This window comes from Lytechinus variegatus, chromosome 4 (genome assembly GCF_018143015.1).
Source record: "Lytechinus variegatus isolate NC3 chromosome 4, Lvar_3.0, whole genome shotgun sequence".
NCBI lineage: Eukaryota > Metazoa > Echinodermata > Echinoidea > Temnopleuroida > Toxopneustidae > Lytechinus > Lytechinus variegatus.
The window spans coordinates 48828075-48840715 of NC_054743.1; the positions used below are offsets into that span (position 1 = coordinate 48828075).

At 42.4% G+C, this 12641-nt stretch overlaps 1 protein-coding gene across 1 annotated transcript; it reads left to right on the forward strand.

Annotated features, from left to right (window-relative positions):
• Nucleotides 1-2298: 2298 nt before the first annotated feature.
• LOC121413047 lies at nt 2299-5818 on the forward strand. The gene is made up of 3 exons (XM_041605807.1): nt 2299-2787; nt 2936-3202; nt 5718-5818. The coding sequence occupies exons 1-3, from the start codon at nt 2493-2495 to the stop codon at nt 5816-5818; spliced, it is 663 nt and encodes a 220-aa protein (XP_041461741.1). The 5' UTR covers nt 2299-2492.
• The last annotated feature ends 6823 nt before the right edge of the window (nt 5819-12641 follow it).

The following is a 12641-nucleotide window of genomic DNA, read 5'->3' on the forward strand; positions in this document are numbered from 1 at the left end:
AGTTAGGATTTCCAGTTACCCAACTGGTTCCAGTTAGAAATCATTTCCAGTTGGAAGTCATTTCCAGTTACCCAACTGGTTCCAGTTAGGATTTCCAGTTGCCCAACTGGTTCCAGTTAGGATTTCCAGTTACCCAACTGGTTCCAGTTAGAAATCATTTCCAGTTGGAAGTCATTTCCATTTACCCAACTGGTTCCAGTTAGGATTTCCAGTTGCCCAACTGGTTCCAGTTAGGATTTCCAGTTGCCCAACTGGTTTCAACTGGAAATTGTTAAATTCCAGTTAAAACCAATTGAAACCAGTTGAAACCAATTGAAACCAATTGAAACCAGTTGGAAATCCAACTGGTTTCAATTGGATTTTGGTCCTGGGATGGCTGACAGTAGCTTCGACTCCCGGTCGAGCAGCATTTTCATCTTTTGGGGGTAACCAGCCCTTTCGGCCATACGACCGGTCGTTTCGGCGGGGTAATTTCCCATCCTCAGGATATGCCAATACTAGACAAGGGGCAACTCGGGCCCCTGGCGCCGCGCCTGCCCCCTCTCCCGCTCCTCACCAGTCTGTTTCGCCTTTAACGCTGGGTCATGCCAACGCATTGCCTGCCGTTATGCGCTCACCGGTGCGGAAAATGCTCAGCAGCACATGGCTCACACGCCTGCAACTCTGCCGCTGCAGTTGCCAAACAGAAACCTAGCTCCAACTCCAATTAAACTTGGCAGCATGCTCCCATTTCTTCGACGGCACCATAATAAACAGAATGCAGCGTTTCTGATTTCTGGTTTTAGGTTTGGCTTTACCTTGGGTTTCACAGGCGAGCGTCGCTCTGTGTTCTCGCGTAATTTGAAATCGGCTAGGGAGCATATGGACATGCTGTTGGAGAAAGTTGGTAAAGAAGTTAGTTTAGGAAGAATGTCGGGTCCTTTCCAAGACCCGCCTTTTGATAAATTTCGCTTCTCCCCGGTAGGGCTCGTCCCCAAGCGAAATCCGGGAGAATTCCGGCTAATTCAGCATCTATCCTCTCCTCGCGGGGCTTTGGTTAATGACCACATTGATTCCGATTTATGTTCCGTGAATTATACTTCTTTCGACAAGGCGATTGATCTCGTTGCTTGCTTGGGAACTAATGCTCTCATTGGGAAAACCGATATCAAATCCGCTTTTCGTTTACTACCAAAAAATCCCTCCGATTTTTGACCTTCTGGGGTTTTGCATTGATGGCGCGTATTACTTCGATAAATGCTTGCCAATGGGCTGCTCAATTTCGTGTGCCCATTTTGAGCGTTTTAGCACTTTTCTTGAGTCATGTTGCCGTGAAATTGCGAATTCAGAGCAAATTTTGCATTATTTGGATGATTTCTTTTTCGTTGGCGCAACACAGCAGGAATGTCGTTCCTTGATGTATCATTTTAGGGCAATGTGCGAGGTTTTTGGCGTCCCGATAGCGGAGGAGAAGACTGAGGGGCCCGTTCCCACTATCACATTTTTTTAGGGCTTGAAATCGACGCGGCTGAGCAGAAAGTTCGGGTACCCAAGGAGAAAGTAGACGTGTTACAGGCAATGCTCATTGATTTTGTTAAGAAAGATAAGCTCTCGTTGCGGCAGTTGCAGTCGCTAATTGGCAGCCTTAATTTCGTGTGTAAAGCCGTGGCTCCCGGAAGAGCCTTCCTAAGGAGACTTATCGATCTTACTAAAGGGGTCCGCACCCCCAACCACCGGATAAGGCTTTCACGCGGCGCGAAAGAGGACATGCAAGCCTGGCTTACGTTTCTGTCCGATTTCAATGGCACGGTTATGTTTTCACACTCAACATGGGTAACTAATGCTCATTTTCAGTTCTTTACTGACGCTGCGGGTAGCATTGGCTTTGGTATATCCTTCCAGGATAAGTGGGCTCAAGGGAGATGGCCAGCTGAAATACTGGAGAAAAATTATTCCATCGCTTTTCTAGAGCTTTTCCCAATAGTAGTCGGTATACGTATGTGGGGGGCTCTTCTATCTAATTCTAAGGTCTTATTTTGGTCAGATACTCAAACAGTTGTTCATGTTGTTAATTCCTTAACTTCAAAATGTCCTAGTGTAATGAAACTGGTTCGTTTGCTTGTAGTTCTTTGTTTGGAACATAATATGTTCAAAGCACGTTACGTGCCAGACTCTCGCAATGAAAAAGGCTGATGCCCTCTCTCGATTTCAGATGAACAGGTTTCGCAGGTTAGCTCCAGACGCAGATCTGGCTGGCAGCAAGCTTCCCGCCCATCTTTGGAGCAGCTTCGTATAGAGAGAGAGAGCATCTGTTGTTTTCTTCGCGGGCGCACAGCACTCATCATACTTATAGGAACGCTTGGTCTGTGTTTAGGCAGTTTCGGCTGCAATATCATTATGATATAAGTATAGGTCCTGACGTTGAGCAGGTTGCTCAATCTATTGCTTATCTCTCTTGGAATGGGTATGCGGGGGCAACAATAAGTACTTATATTTCAGGCCTGGCTTTTACGATGCAAACATTGGGTTGGCCTGATGTGACTGACGCTTTTGTAATCCGGCGGCTGGTAGACGGGTGCAGGCGGAAAAATGCTCGCCGCGATACCCGGTGTCCCATTACTCTGCCTATTCTCAAATCCATCCTAAATTCATTGACTCACGTATGCGTTAATACGTATGATTTGGCATTGTTTCGGGCTGCCTTTCTAATCGCTTTCTTTGGCTTTCTTCGAGTAGGGGAGTTCACGTCTCAATCTAGACACGAACCCGTTCCTTTATCAGAAAAAGATATTATTATTCAAGGGATGGGTAATCAAACAAAATTGCACATTATGATTGCGAAGTCTAAAACAGATCAAACTATACGTGGATGCTCGATTTTAATTCCACATAATGTTGTTTCGTATTTATGCCCACTTCGCGCTGTAAATGATCGCGATTACCTCGCTCTGCGGAGCGCGTGTGCACTCTGCCTTTTATCGTCAGTTTGATTCGTCACCCCTAACGAGGCACAAATTTGGCCAAGTTTTAAAACGTGCCATTACTTTTTGCGGTTTACCCGTTGCTCACTTCTCTTCCCATTCTTTCCGTATTGGGGCTGCAACTTCTGCAGCCATGGCGGGTGTTCCCGATGTTTGCATTCAAAATATGGGGCGCTGGGCTTCAAACACACACAGATTGTATATTCGACGACTTCTCCCCCTTAATTTAAGCAATTTTGCTAGTATGTCTATCGCCTTTCTGTCTTAAATACCAGTTCGTGCACAATTTAATATCGACCTAATTTTTTATGATTTTGTTATTGACAACCCTCTAACAAGCAGTAGATATTAACTTTACTCTCTCTCTCGCTTGTTGCCATGGTGACGGCGATGGTTACCTTACCCACTAATAGCTCCATGGGCGCAGGCAGACTTGCTCGCCCACTGTTATTAGACTGTGGGCTTTGCTACTCTTATCATGTTTATGGTAATTATGTACCCCCCCCTTTAGAATGTACATTTGGTGCCGCTGTTTCTTTCCTTTTCTCTCTTCCATGTGCAGTTATTGGGAGTCTCAACGTGGGCTGTGTCTAGTCTACAAATGTAGACCCACATCTGCAGTGTGTGTACCTTAGCTGATTAAACGAGTCTGCATAGCAGACTAGGCTGTGTCAGCATTCCACGTAATCGTACGAGAGGAAGGGGACAATTCACCTTTCGCTGACGTGGTCAGTCCCGCTCGCGCGTTTCCGTTTTACACCCTGGCGAAGGCATTTTCCGGAAAAGTAGCCAAAAAGCGACTAGTGAAGAGTCTACGTCTACGTTTGTTTACATTATCAGCTGGGCGCGCCGAAGTTATCCGCAGAACCGTACTTGCAAATGCAGCTGAGCTTTTACTTTCCAGGTTCAATACGAATGTTTGCCTTGATCATTTGCCTTGCCGATTTGCTGATGTCTGTCTTTCTCTCTATCTGTGTATATATCTATCTCTCAAATTCTATCTCTATCTATCTATGTAACTGCAGTATCTATCTATCTAATAATCTTCTCTGTCTCTCTCATTCTTTATCTAACATCTATCTATCTCAAATTGAAATTCTCTATCTCTCTCTATCTATCCATCCGTCTGTCTTTCTCTATTTCTCTCTCTCTACCTACCTATGTAACTACAGTATCTATCTGTTAATTTGTCGCTCTTCTCTCTCATTCTTGATCTATCTGACATCTATCTATCTCTCTATCCATCTATCTATCCATCTGTCTGTCTTTCTCTATTTCTCTCTATCTATTTATCTATTTTTTAACTAGAGTATCTATCTATCTGTTAATTTGTTAATAATCTTCTCTGTCTCTCTCATTCTTTAATCATCTATTTAATATCTCTCTCCATCTATCTATCTATCCATCTGTCTGTCTTTCTCTTATTCTCTCTATCTATTTATCTATTTTTTTAACTTATCTATCTGTTAATTTGTTAATATTCTTTGTCTCTCTCCCTCTTTATCTATCTAACATCATCTATCTATCTCTATCTATCTATCCACCTGTCTGTCTTTCTCTCTCTCTCTCTCTATCTATATATCTATCTATCCTTCTCTCTCTCCCCCTCTCCCTCTATATATCGACCTCTCTGTCTCTCCCCCTCTCTATTTATCTATCTATCCATCCATCTCTCCCTCTTTCTCTCTCGTTCTATCTATCTATCCACCTCTCTCTCTCTATTTCTATCTATCTATCTATCTTGTCTCTATCTATTTATCAGTCTTCTATCTATCTTTCGGGAGCTTCTAAGTGTATCAATCCATCAAACTTCAATTTGTCTTTCCATTAATATAAGTATCTGTTTATATTGATCTTGTCCTATTCATTTAGTTAATATTTTTTTAGAAAGAAAAACTATCATAAACAACGCGACTTCAAAAGCATGTTCGGATTTCACTACTGACTGCCGCTCTCTCTGTATATGAAGTGCCGAGGACTCTAGCTCTGTGCTCTGATCAGTAACTGTGCAAATTGCATGCGGTGGTGGACTCGCCTGTGTCGCACGCTGCATGCAACCAGCGACGTGTGTAGACTCTTCACTAGTCGCTTTTTGGCTACTTTTCCGAAAAATGCCTTCGCCAGGGTGTAAAACGGAAACGCGCGTCCCGCTCTACGTGGGGGCGGGCCCTCACAACTCGGCGCGTGCCCGAGTCATAAAAAACTCAATACATCGCGAACTGGAGGACCCTTGATTTCTTTGTCGCGGAGCGAAATCACTAGACTTACACCTGTTTTACCTCCGTCGAGCAATCGCTGGCTCGAACGATCGGACCTTTTTTATGAGCGGATGTTATAACCTGAATACCTTACCCAGGACTCACACGTGGAATCATCAGATCTCAAGTTACTACAAGTTCACTATTTAGTTGATAAGCCCCCCCCCCCCCCCCGCCCCTCTTTTCATAGAGCATTAGTCTCTTCGCAAGTGAACTGAATGAGCAATAATCCTGCTAGATGGTATAATGGGATAATTTAGCGTCCCTGTTCGTTTAATGCACCCCCTTCCTTTCCCAGCTTCTTAGCGTGGACCTTGTAAATAGAGCATGGTTTGAACTATTGCATCATGGTGTTGTGGCGGCGGGCTGACGATGAGTCATCCCGTTTGGCGGCATTCCATTTTTTGCCACGACACATTATGATTCTTCACTTATTATGGGCTTCCTGAGATAATAATTTTCAGTTATTTAGACCAATTTCGTATATTCCACTCCTCAGGTTATAATGTGAACGGGCTTGGTTCGTTACCCGATTTGGATGAGGCCACCAGCGAATTCCATTTCGGACCGAACATTAACGTTGCCTCGTTCACATTCTAGTTCGGGGCCGTTGGTGGGGCTTCTGAGCACTAGTTTCTGTTTTAAAAGTTTTCCTGCATAAGCTCGTGTTGCAAACGGGAATCTTTGCTTCGTAGCTTTGCAGATGGATTTTTACGTTTCCCACATTTGGCCAACATGACAAACTGGTGTCTTTGTCATGAATGTGGATAGACTGTTTTAATTTTCAATTGAGGAGATTGGTTTAATAACTTTAATTTTTCGCATATGACACATCTCAGGAGGCTTTACGTTTATATTATTATGTTTTAATTGTTTCATTATATTATTTTGGCTTTATTTGATGACTCATCATTTTACATTTCGGTAAACATCATTTGGAAGATGCTTTTCAGAAAACTATTTTTATTAAACTCCACGGAAACTGCATTTACTCGCCTCTCGTGTATTTTGTCTGGGTTGAGATAATACCTCTTAACGCGCAAAGCGAGTTAATGAGAGGTTATCTTGGGTCAGACTAGCTGGACAACCACATATCTCGCCAGCGGTACGTAACAGGTGTTTACAAGGAAGGGGCTTGGTCAGTCGAATTCCTTTGCCCTGGTGGAGATATGTTTCGATGCCAAGTATGGTATTTTTCGGACTTCACGAGGAGGCGTGGCCCAAAAAATGTGACGTTGCAAATTTTGGTAGTTCGGACATCACAAGGAGGCGTGTGTTAAGGCCCTAAACCGCAAATTGCACCTAAACCGCAAATTGCCGCCTAAGCATGTAGAATATTAACAAGAACCGTGCGCGCGTAAGAGGCGTGAACACAGAGGGCGGCAAACATAAATCGCAGAAGGATAGAGGTTGAAGAGTGAGGAATTAGAACTAGGGCGCTGATCTCATTTTATGAGAAATATTGTTGTTGATACACGTATTCATTTATTTGTTTATTTATTTATTTAAATATTTTACCAGGGTGCTATTCAACATAAAGTTGGTCTCCCATGGGGCCCTAAAAGGCTATCATTATTGTTCTTCTTGTTTGTTGGTTTTGGACTTTTGGTTATGGCGGGAGTTGGGCAACTTGGGCTGTACATGGGGCTTTTTTTGTGTGTTTTTTTGTGTTTTTTTTGTGTATCCCTAATTCTCCCCTAGTATAATCTAACGCCTGTAGGTTTAAGCAAAGGAAAAGGGAAGAAATGAAAAGGGGAAAATATAGAAAGAATCGCTATAAATATTTTTTAAATATTTATTATAATCTTTTTAAAACTTTAATACAAAATGTTACGAGGGTAATGAAGCCATGTACTCATATTATTATAGTCATAATCAGTACAAAATAGTAGTAGTAGTAGTAGGAGTAGCAGTAGTAGAAGTAGTAGTAGCAGTAAGAGTAGTAGTAGTAGTAGTAGTTTTAGTAGTAGTAGTAGTAGTAGGAGTAGGAGTAGTAGTAGGAGTAGGAGTAGTAGTAGTAGTAGTAGTAGTAGTAGTAGTAGTAGTAGTAGTAGTAGTAGTATAGGAGTAGTAGTAGTGGTAGTAGTAGTGGTAGTAGTAGTAGTAATAGTAGCTTATTTTCAAAAATTTTCAAACTTTAATTCTAAATGTTACCAGGGCCGGGAGTGAAACCACTCATCCAAGGTCCTTCGTTTTCATTGGTATAATCATTATCAGGCGCGTACGCAAGGGGGGGGGTTAGGGGGTTCAAACCCCCCTTTTCGTTTCCTTTTTTTTATATATTTTTTTTTATTTATGCTTGTCTCCCCAGAGGTCGGTCTGGTAGACGCACGGTACCCCTACATAATAATGTATGACGCAAGAAATTGTAAGGACAAAAAGAGGGCGGATTCCCCCCCCGCTCATCACTTTTTAGAGACTGGGCGGGAGATTAAAAAAAAAATCAGCTCGAAACCCCCCCCCCCTTTCAAAAATCCTGCGTACGCGCCTGATCATTATAGTCACAATAATTATCATTATTGGCAGCAAGAGTAGTAGTAGCAGTAGTAGTATAGTTCTAGTAGTACTAGTAGTAGTAGTATTAGTAGTAGTAGTAGTAGTAGTACTAGAGAGATTTCGATTGTCTGCGACTGCAACGTATTCCTAGTTCACCGGAAGTGGTGACACCGCTCGTTCAGTATCACGTTCGTACATTGATGAAAACAATTTCGATTTAAGTCGACGTACCCGTACCACGCCACAGCATATACCAGCGTGATAGCGAGCGGGCCGTGGGCCGATGCTTGGCCGGAGAATCAGGCGAAGCATCACGCTACGAACCAGTGGGGCGACTGTGGGTGCAACATTTGCACTCTTGCGCAAAAAGCCGAAAACATACGGTTGTTTGGAAATAAAACATCAATTACCTATCGGATATGTAGTGTCTGAAAACAGGACACACTAAATGTAATGGAAAAGCTGGTAACAAGCAGTAATTTGCAGTTTACCAGCCCTGCTGAATCAACGAAACTCGAGTGTTGATGCGGCTTCATTCATTTTTGCTAAGCTGGGATGACGTCATCATGTTCGAACTAGCGCTCGTTCGAGCACTATGACACCGAATGTGAAAACCCTCAAATACGAGTCACAGATTTGGTCAGTGGACGAGAAGGCTCGTCACAGATTACTTCGCGCATGCGCAGTGCTCCCAGAATTCCTTAATCTCGTACGTCCACATGGCACGTCACAGAAAACGAAAGGTCTCAACTACTACTACTACTACACCTGGTAACAAGAAGGTCTCCATCCCCGCTTGGCCCTGGGCCTGGAGAAGTTGGATGACTCTCGGCCGGACGAATCAACACCAAACACCAAAATAACAAAGTTATGATTTTCAAATTCATTATGAAAATTTGATGAAGGTTCTCGCGAAATTTTAGGCCAGCAGACTTAGCAGAATCAAACAACTTTCGCGAATTGCATGAAGTGTTTACGTACATGTATGCACAGCTAGCTGGCTCAATTTCTCGCGCGAACGTGTGCACGCACAAAGAGTGCATTGCTATTGAGTAAACAAGACTAAACTTTTTTTCTACAAGCTTAGGCGGCGATTTGCGGTTTAGGTGCAATTTGCGGTTTAGGGCCTTAACAGGCGTGGCTAAAAATGCTACGTCGCGTTAGCTGACGTGGTAATTTCGGGAGGGGGCAAAATCCAATTTCTAACAAGTTAGCATTCTTCATCGTGGAGTCGAGTTGAAAGCATCTTTTATCTCAATTCACCTGTTTTGTGCAACATACTTCCTGTATTTTCCCTCCTCCACCCCCTTGTCACCCCCACTAATTTTTCAACGTCAAGATGTTTTGTTTCATGTTATTCATTCTAACCTGCATGTGAGCTTCGGGCCTTAAGCCTGGTCGCACACCCAAAGTGGGCCGCAAGGTAATTCCATCCAACCTGTTCACCTACTTTTGGATAACTTTTTGAATTTTACTTTGGTCTACCAGTTAGTTTAGTTCATTTTTCATGAGGTGTTCAGGGGGTGTTTTCGCCCTTGCTGGAGCTCGGCCTTTTCCTGTCACATTATGATTCTTCACTTATTATGGGCTTCCTGAGATAATAATTTTCAGTTATTTAGACCAATTTCGTATATTCCACTCCTCAGGTTATAATGTGAACGGGGCTTGGTTCGTTACCCGATTTGGATGAGGCCACCAGCGAATTCCATTTCGGACCGAACATTAACGTTGCCTCGTTCACATTCTAGTTCGGGGCCGTTGGTGGGGCTTCTGAGCACTAGTTTCTGTTTTAAAAGTTTTCCTGCATAAGCTCGTGTTGCAAACGGGAATCTTTGCTTCGTAGCTTTGCAGATGGATTTTTACGTTTCCCACATTTGGCCAACATGACAAACTGGTGTCTTTGTCATGAATGTGGATGGACTGTTTTAATTTTCAATTGAGGAGATTGGTTTAATAACTTTAATTTTTCGCATATGACACATCTCAGGAGGCTTTACGTTTATATTATTATGTTTTAATTGTTGCATTATATTATTTTGGCTTTATTTGATGACACATCATTTTACATTTCGGTATACATCATTTGGAAGATGCTTTTCAGAAAACAATTTTTATTAAACTCCACGGAAGCTGCATTTACTCGCCTCTCGTGTATTTTGTCTGGGTTGAGATAATGTATTGAGTATGCTATTATGTTAAATATTCAACTACATGGACGCCGTTTTGTGAACAATCCTTCGACAGCTCCGGGCCGATTTGATTTATTTTAATTCCAAATCACCTTTATCTTTATTACATTCCGGATTCTAACAGCTCAAGAACTTTGCCTTGGTATTCCAGTATTCGTTGGACCTATTTTGGAAGGATATTCCTTACTCATTTTCTGTTTTTTATGACATTAGAAAGTACAGCATAAGATAAAATGCCTCGCGACCTACGCTCGCAATCGAACCCTAAGACCAATGAGCGAAGCCACGTTCCTGCCCCCGGTGCTATTCCCGACCTTTCGTTTGAGGACGCGGACGCTAATTTACAACGGTAGTTGATTTTGGAAGAGACTTTTTGGGCCCGTCGTAAAACTCTAGCCGGCAATGCAAATTGTGTGACATGAGATTTTTTTTTCGTTTCGCATCTGCGACGGAAACGTTCAATATGCGTTTCGTGTGCAAAATTCTGGTTGCTACTATGGTAACAGCGATATATCCGATTGAGGACGACTTTCCAAAGCCACATTTGACTCCTCCTAGAGCTCGAGAGGCCGCCCGGGGGGCCCACTTCCATTGATTAGTGGATACCAAGAGCGACCACGCGTAAAAGGGGACAGAGTGGGCAAGTACATTACGTATAGACCTATGTAGCGTTATAAGGGTGTCAAAACGATGTTTAAAATGCTGAAAAAGGGATACTGACATATCCAATACTTGTAGGGTGTCACAATCCAAATACTAATTAAGAGATGCATTTTCATAATATGAAAAAGACTTACTTCCATTGTTTAGGGTGCTTTTCGAAACTCCATTGTCGCGCCTGGTATCCACTCATCAATGGAAGTGGTCCCCCGGAATTTGAATCTAATCCCCATTTCTGGGGAAAGTAAAACATAATGCCCATTACATCGTGTGCTAGAGGCATATCGTTTGTGTAGAAGGCGTACACAATAGAACAAAGAAACCCGTTAGCTCAAACCATGGACCCTATAGGGTCCGTGCTTAAACGTATTGTACATGTATATGATGTGTACAGAAATTGTTTTGGCTAGAGAGATTGATCTGACCCATGAAATCAATTGCCAGTGATCCACCAATAATCCACATTAAATGCAATATCGATTCGATGGACTGTAATGATCTATATCTAAGCGTTCATTCAGTAAGTTTTTCCTCATTCAATATGTACTCGATCTGTTTGAAAAACCACTTTCTTATCCATGTCATAATCTATTTTAGGTCCTGCATTTCGAATATCTCCAGCCATCAGTCATAATATACATGTATGTATGGTGCGGGTGTAGCGGGAAGGGATTTTGCACACGAAAAGCAGATCTGTAGGGCCTGTAACCCCCCTGTAACACAGTTTAGCATTGATCGTACAGCAGTTTTCCACGTTTGATTCTATTAACTATAATGTACATTCAATCTTAAAAATCAAGTGTATGATTAAGCGTTAACTTTTGTGTAAGGGGACCCCAATATTAGCGTCGGTGAAGATTGCGAAAGGTGAGACTTCGGGGTCTCACAACGTACCAGCACGCACAGCTATTGATAGTACATCGAATGCCAATGGGTCGCTATGGAGGTGAACAAAAACATGGAATCATCGTTCTCAAAGGTTTTCGAAAAACTGGACTGTCTTACAGCTGATATTGCAGCTATCAAATCGAAAGTAAATGACATAGGAGGAGCTGTTGAGTTCAATTCGGGAAAAGTTATGGAGATTGAGAAGGACATTATGCCGAAAATTACGGCCAACCTGGAGTCTCGAATTGCTGACCTTCAAAATCAGCTCACCTCATTGGAGATATATAACCGCCGTTCCAATTAACTCTTCTACGGGCTACATGAGAATCCTGACGAGAATATCTTCCAAGTTATCCGCAACTGCATCGTTGACCTCGGCATTGACGCGAACGAAGCAGCCAACTTCAGGCGCGTAGCCAGGGGGGCGGTCGCCCCCCAAAAAACGTCCCCAAAAAGAAAAAAAGAAGGGAAAAAAAGAGAGGAGAAAAGGGAAGGGAGGAAAGGGGAGAAGGAAGCTTTGTGTTGTTTTTTTTTCCTTTTTATTCTTGTTTTTTCTAAAGAGAAACTTGTTCAATCTTGCTCCAAATTTATATATGAATTTTGCTTCCGCGCTGCGCGCGGTTAAATGACATTATTGAAGTTTTCCATTGCTTCCCCCATGCACCCTTTCTCAAACCCTGTTTTTCCACCTCAGCTATATGTGTTTCTCGCCAGTTAAAGTTCAAATGTATACATTAGGGCGTGGAATTAGAGTAAGGTTAGGCCGAAGTATATGAAGTTATTTTTTTTTAATTGATCGCGCAACTTCTGGTCGGGTCGGCTCCGGGCGGGTAAAATCTTTATATCAATTTCCGCCGTCACCTCCATAAAGTCAACTTCTCCCACTTTTCAGCTCATTACTAAACAACCATAATTTTGGGGCAAACAGGTTCCTGATTTAAAAAGAGGAAGGTATAAAATTTGTGTCGTATCAAATAAAAAAGTACAATATTTTTTTATTGAATTCTATTAAACTTCATGTCATTTCCCTGCACATTCATCTCCTGTCCTGTTTTGCGCCCTCAGTTTGAAATTTTGAATGACACTTAAGTTTCTTTATAATTCAAACTGAAGTGCTTCAGGATAAGTCAAAGAAATTCGGCATCCTTTCTTATATAATTTCAATAAATCACAGAATTTTCAAATTTTTG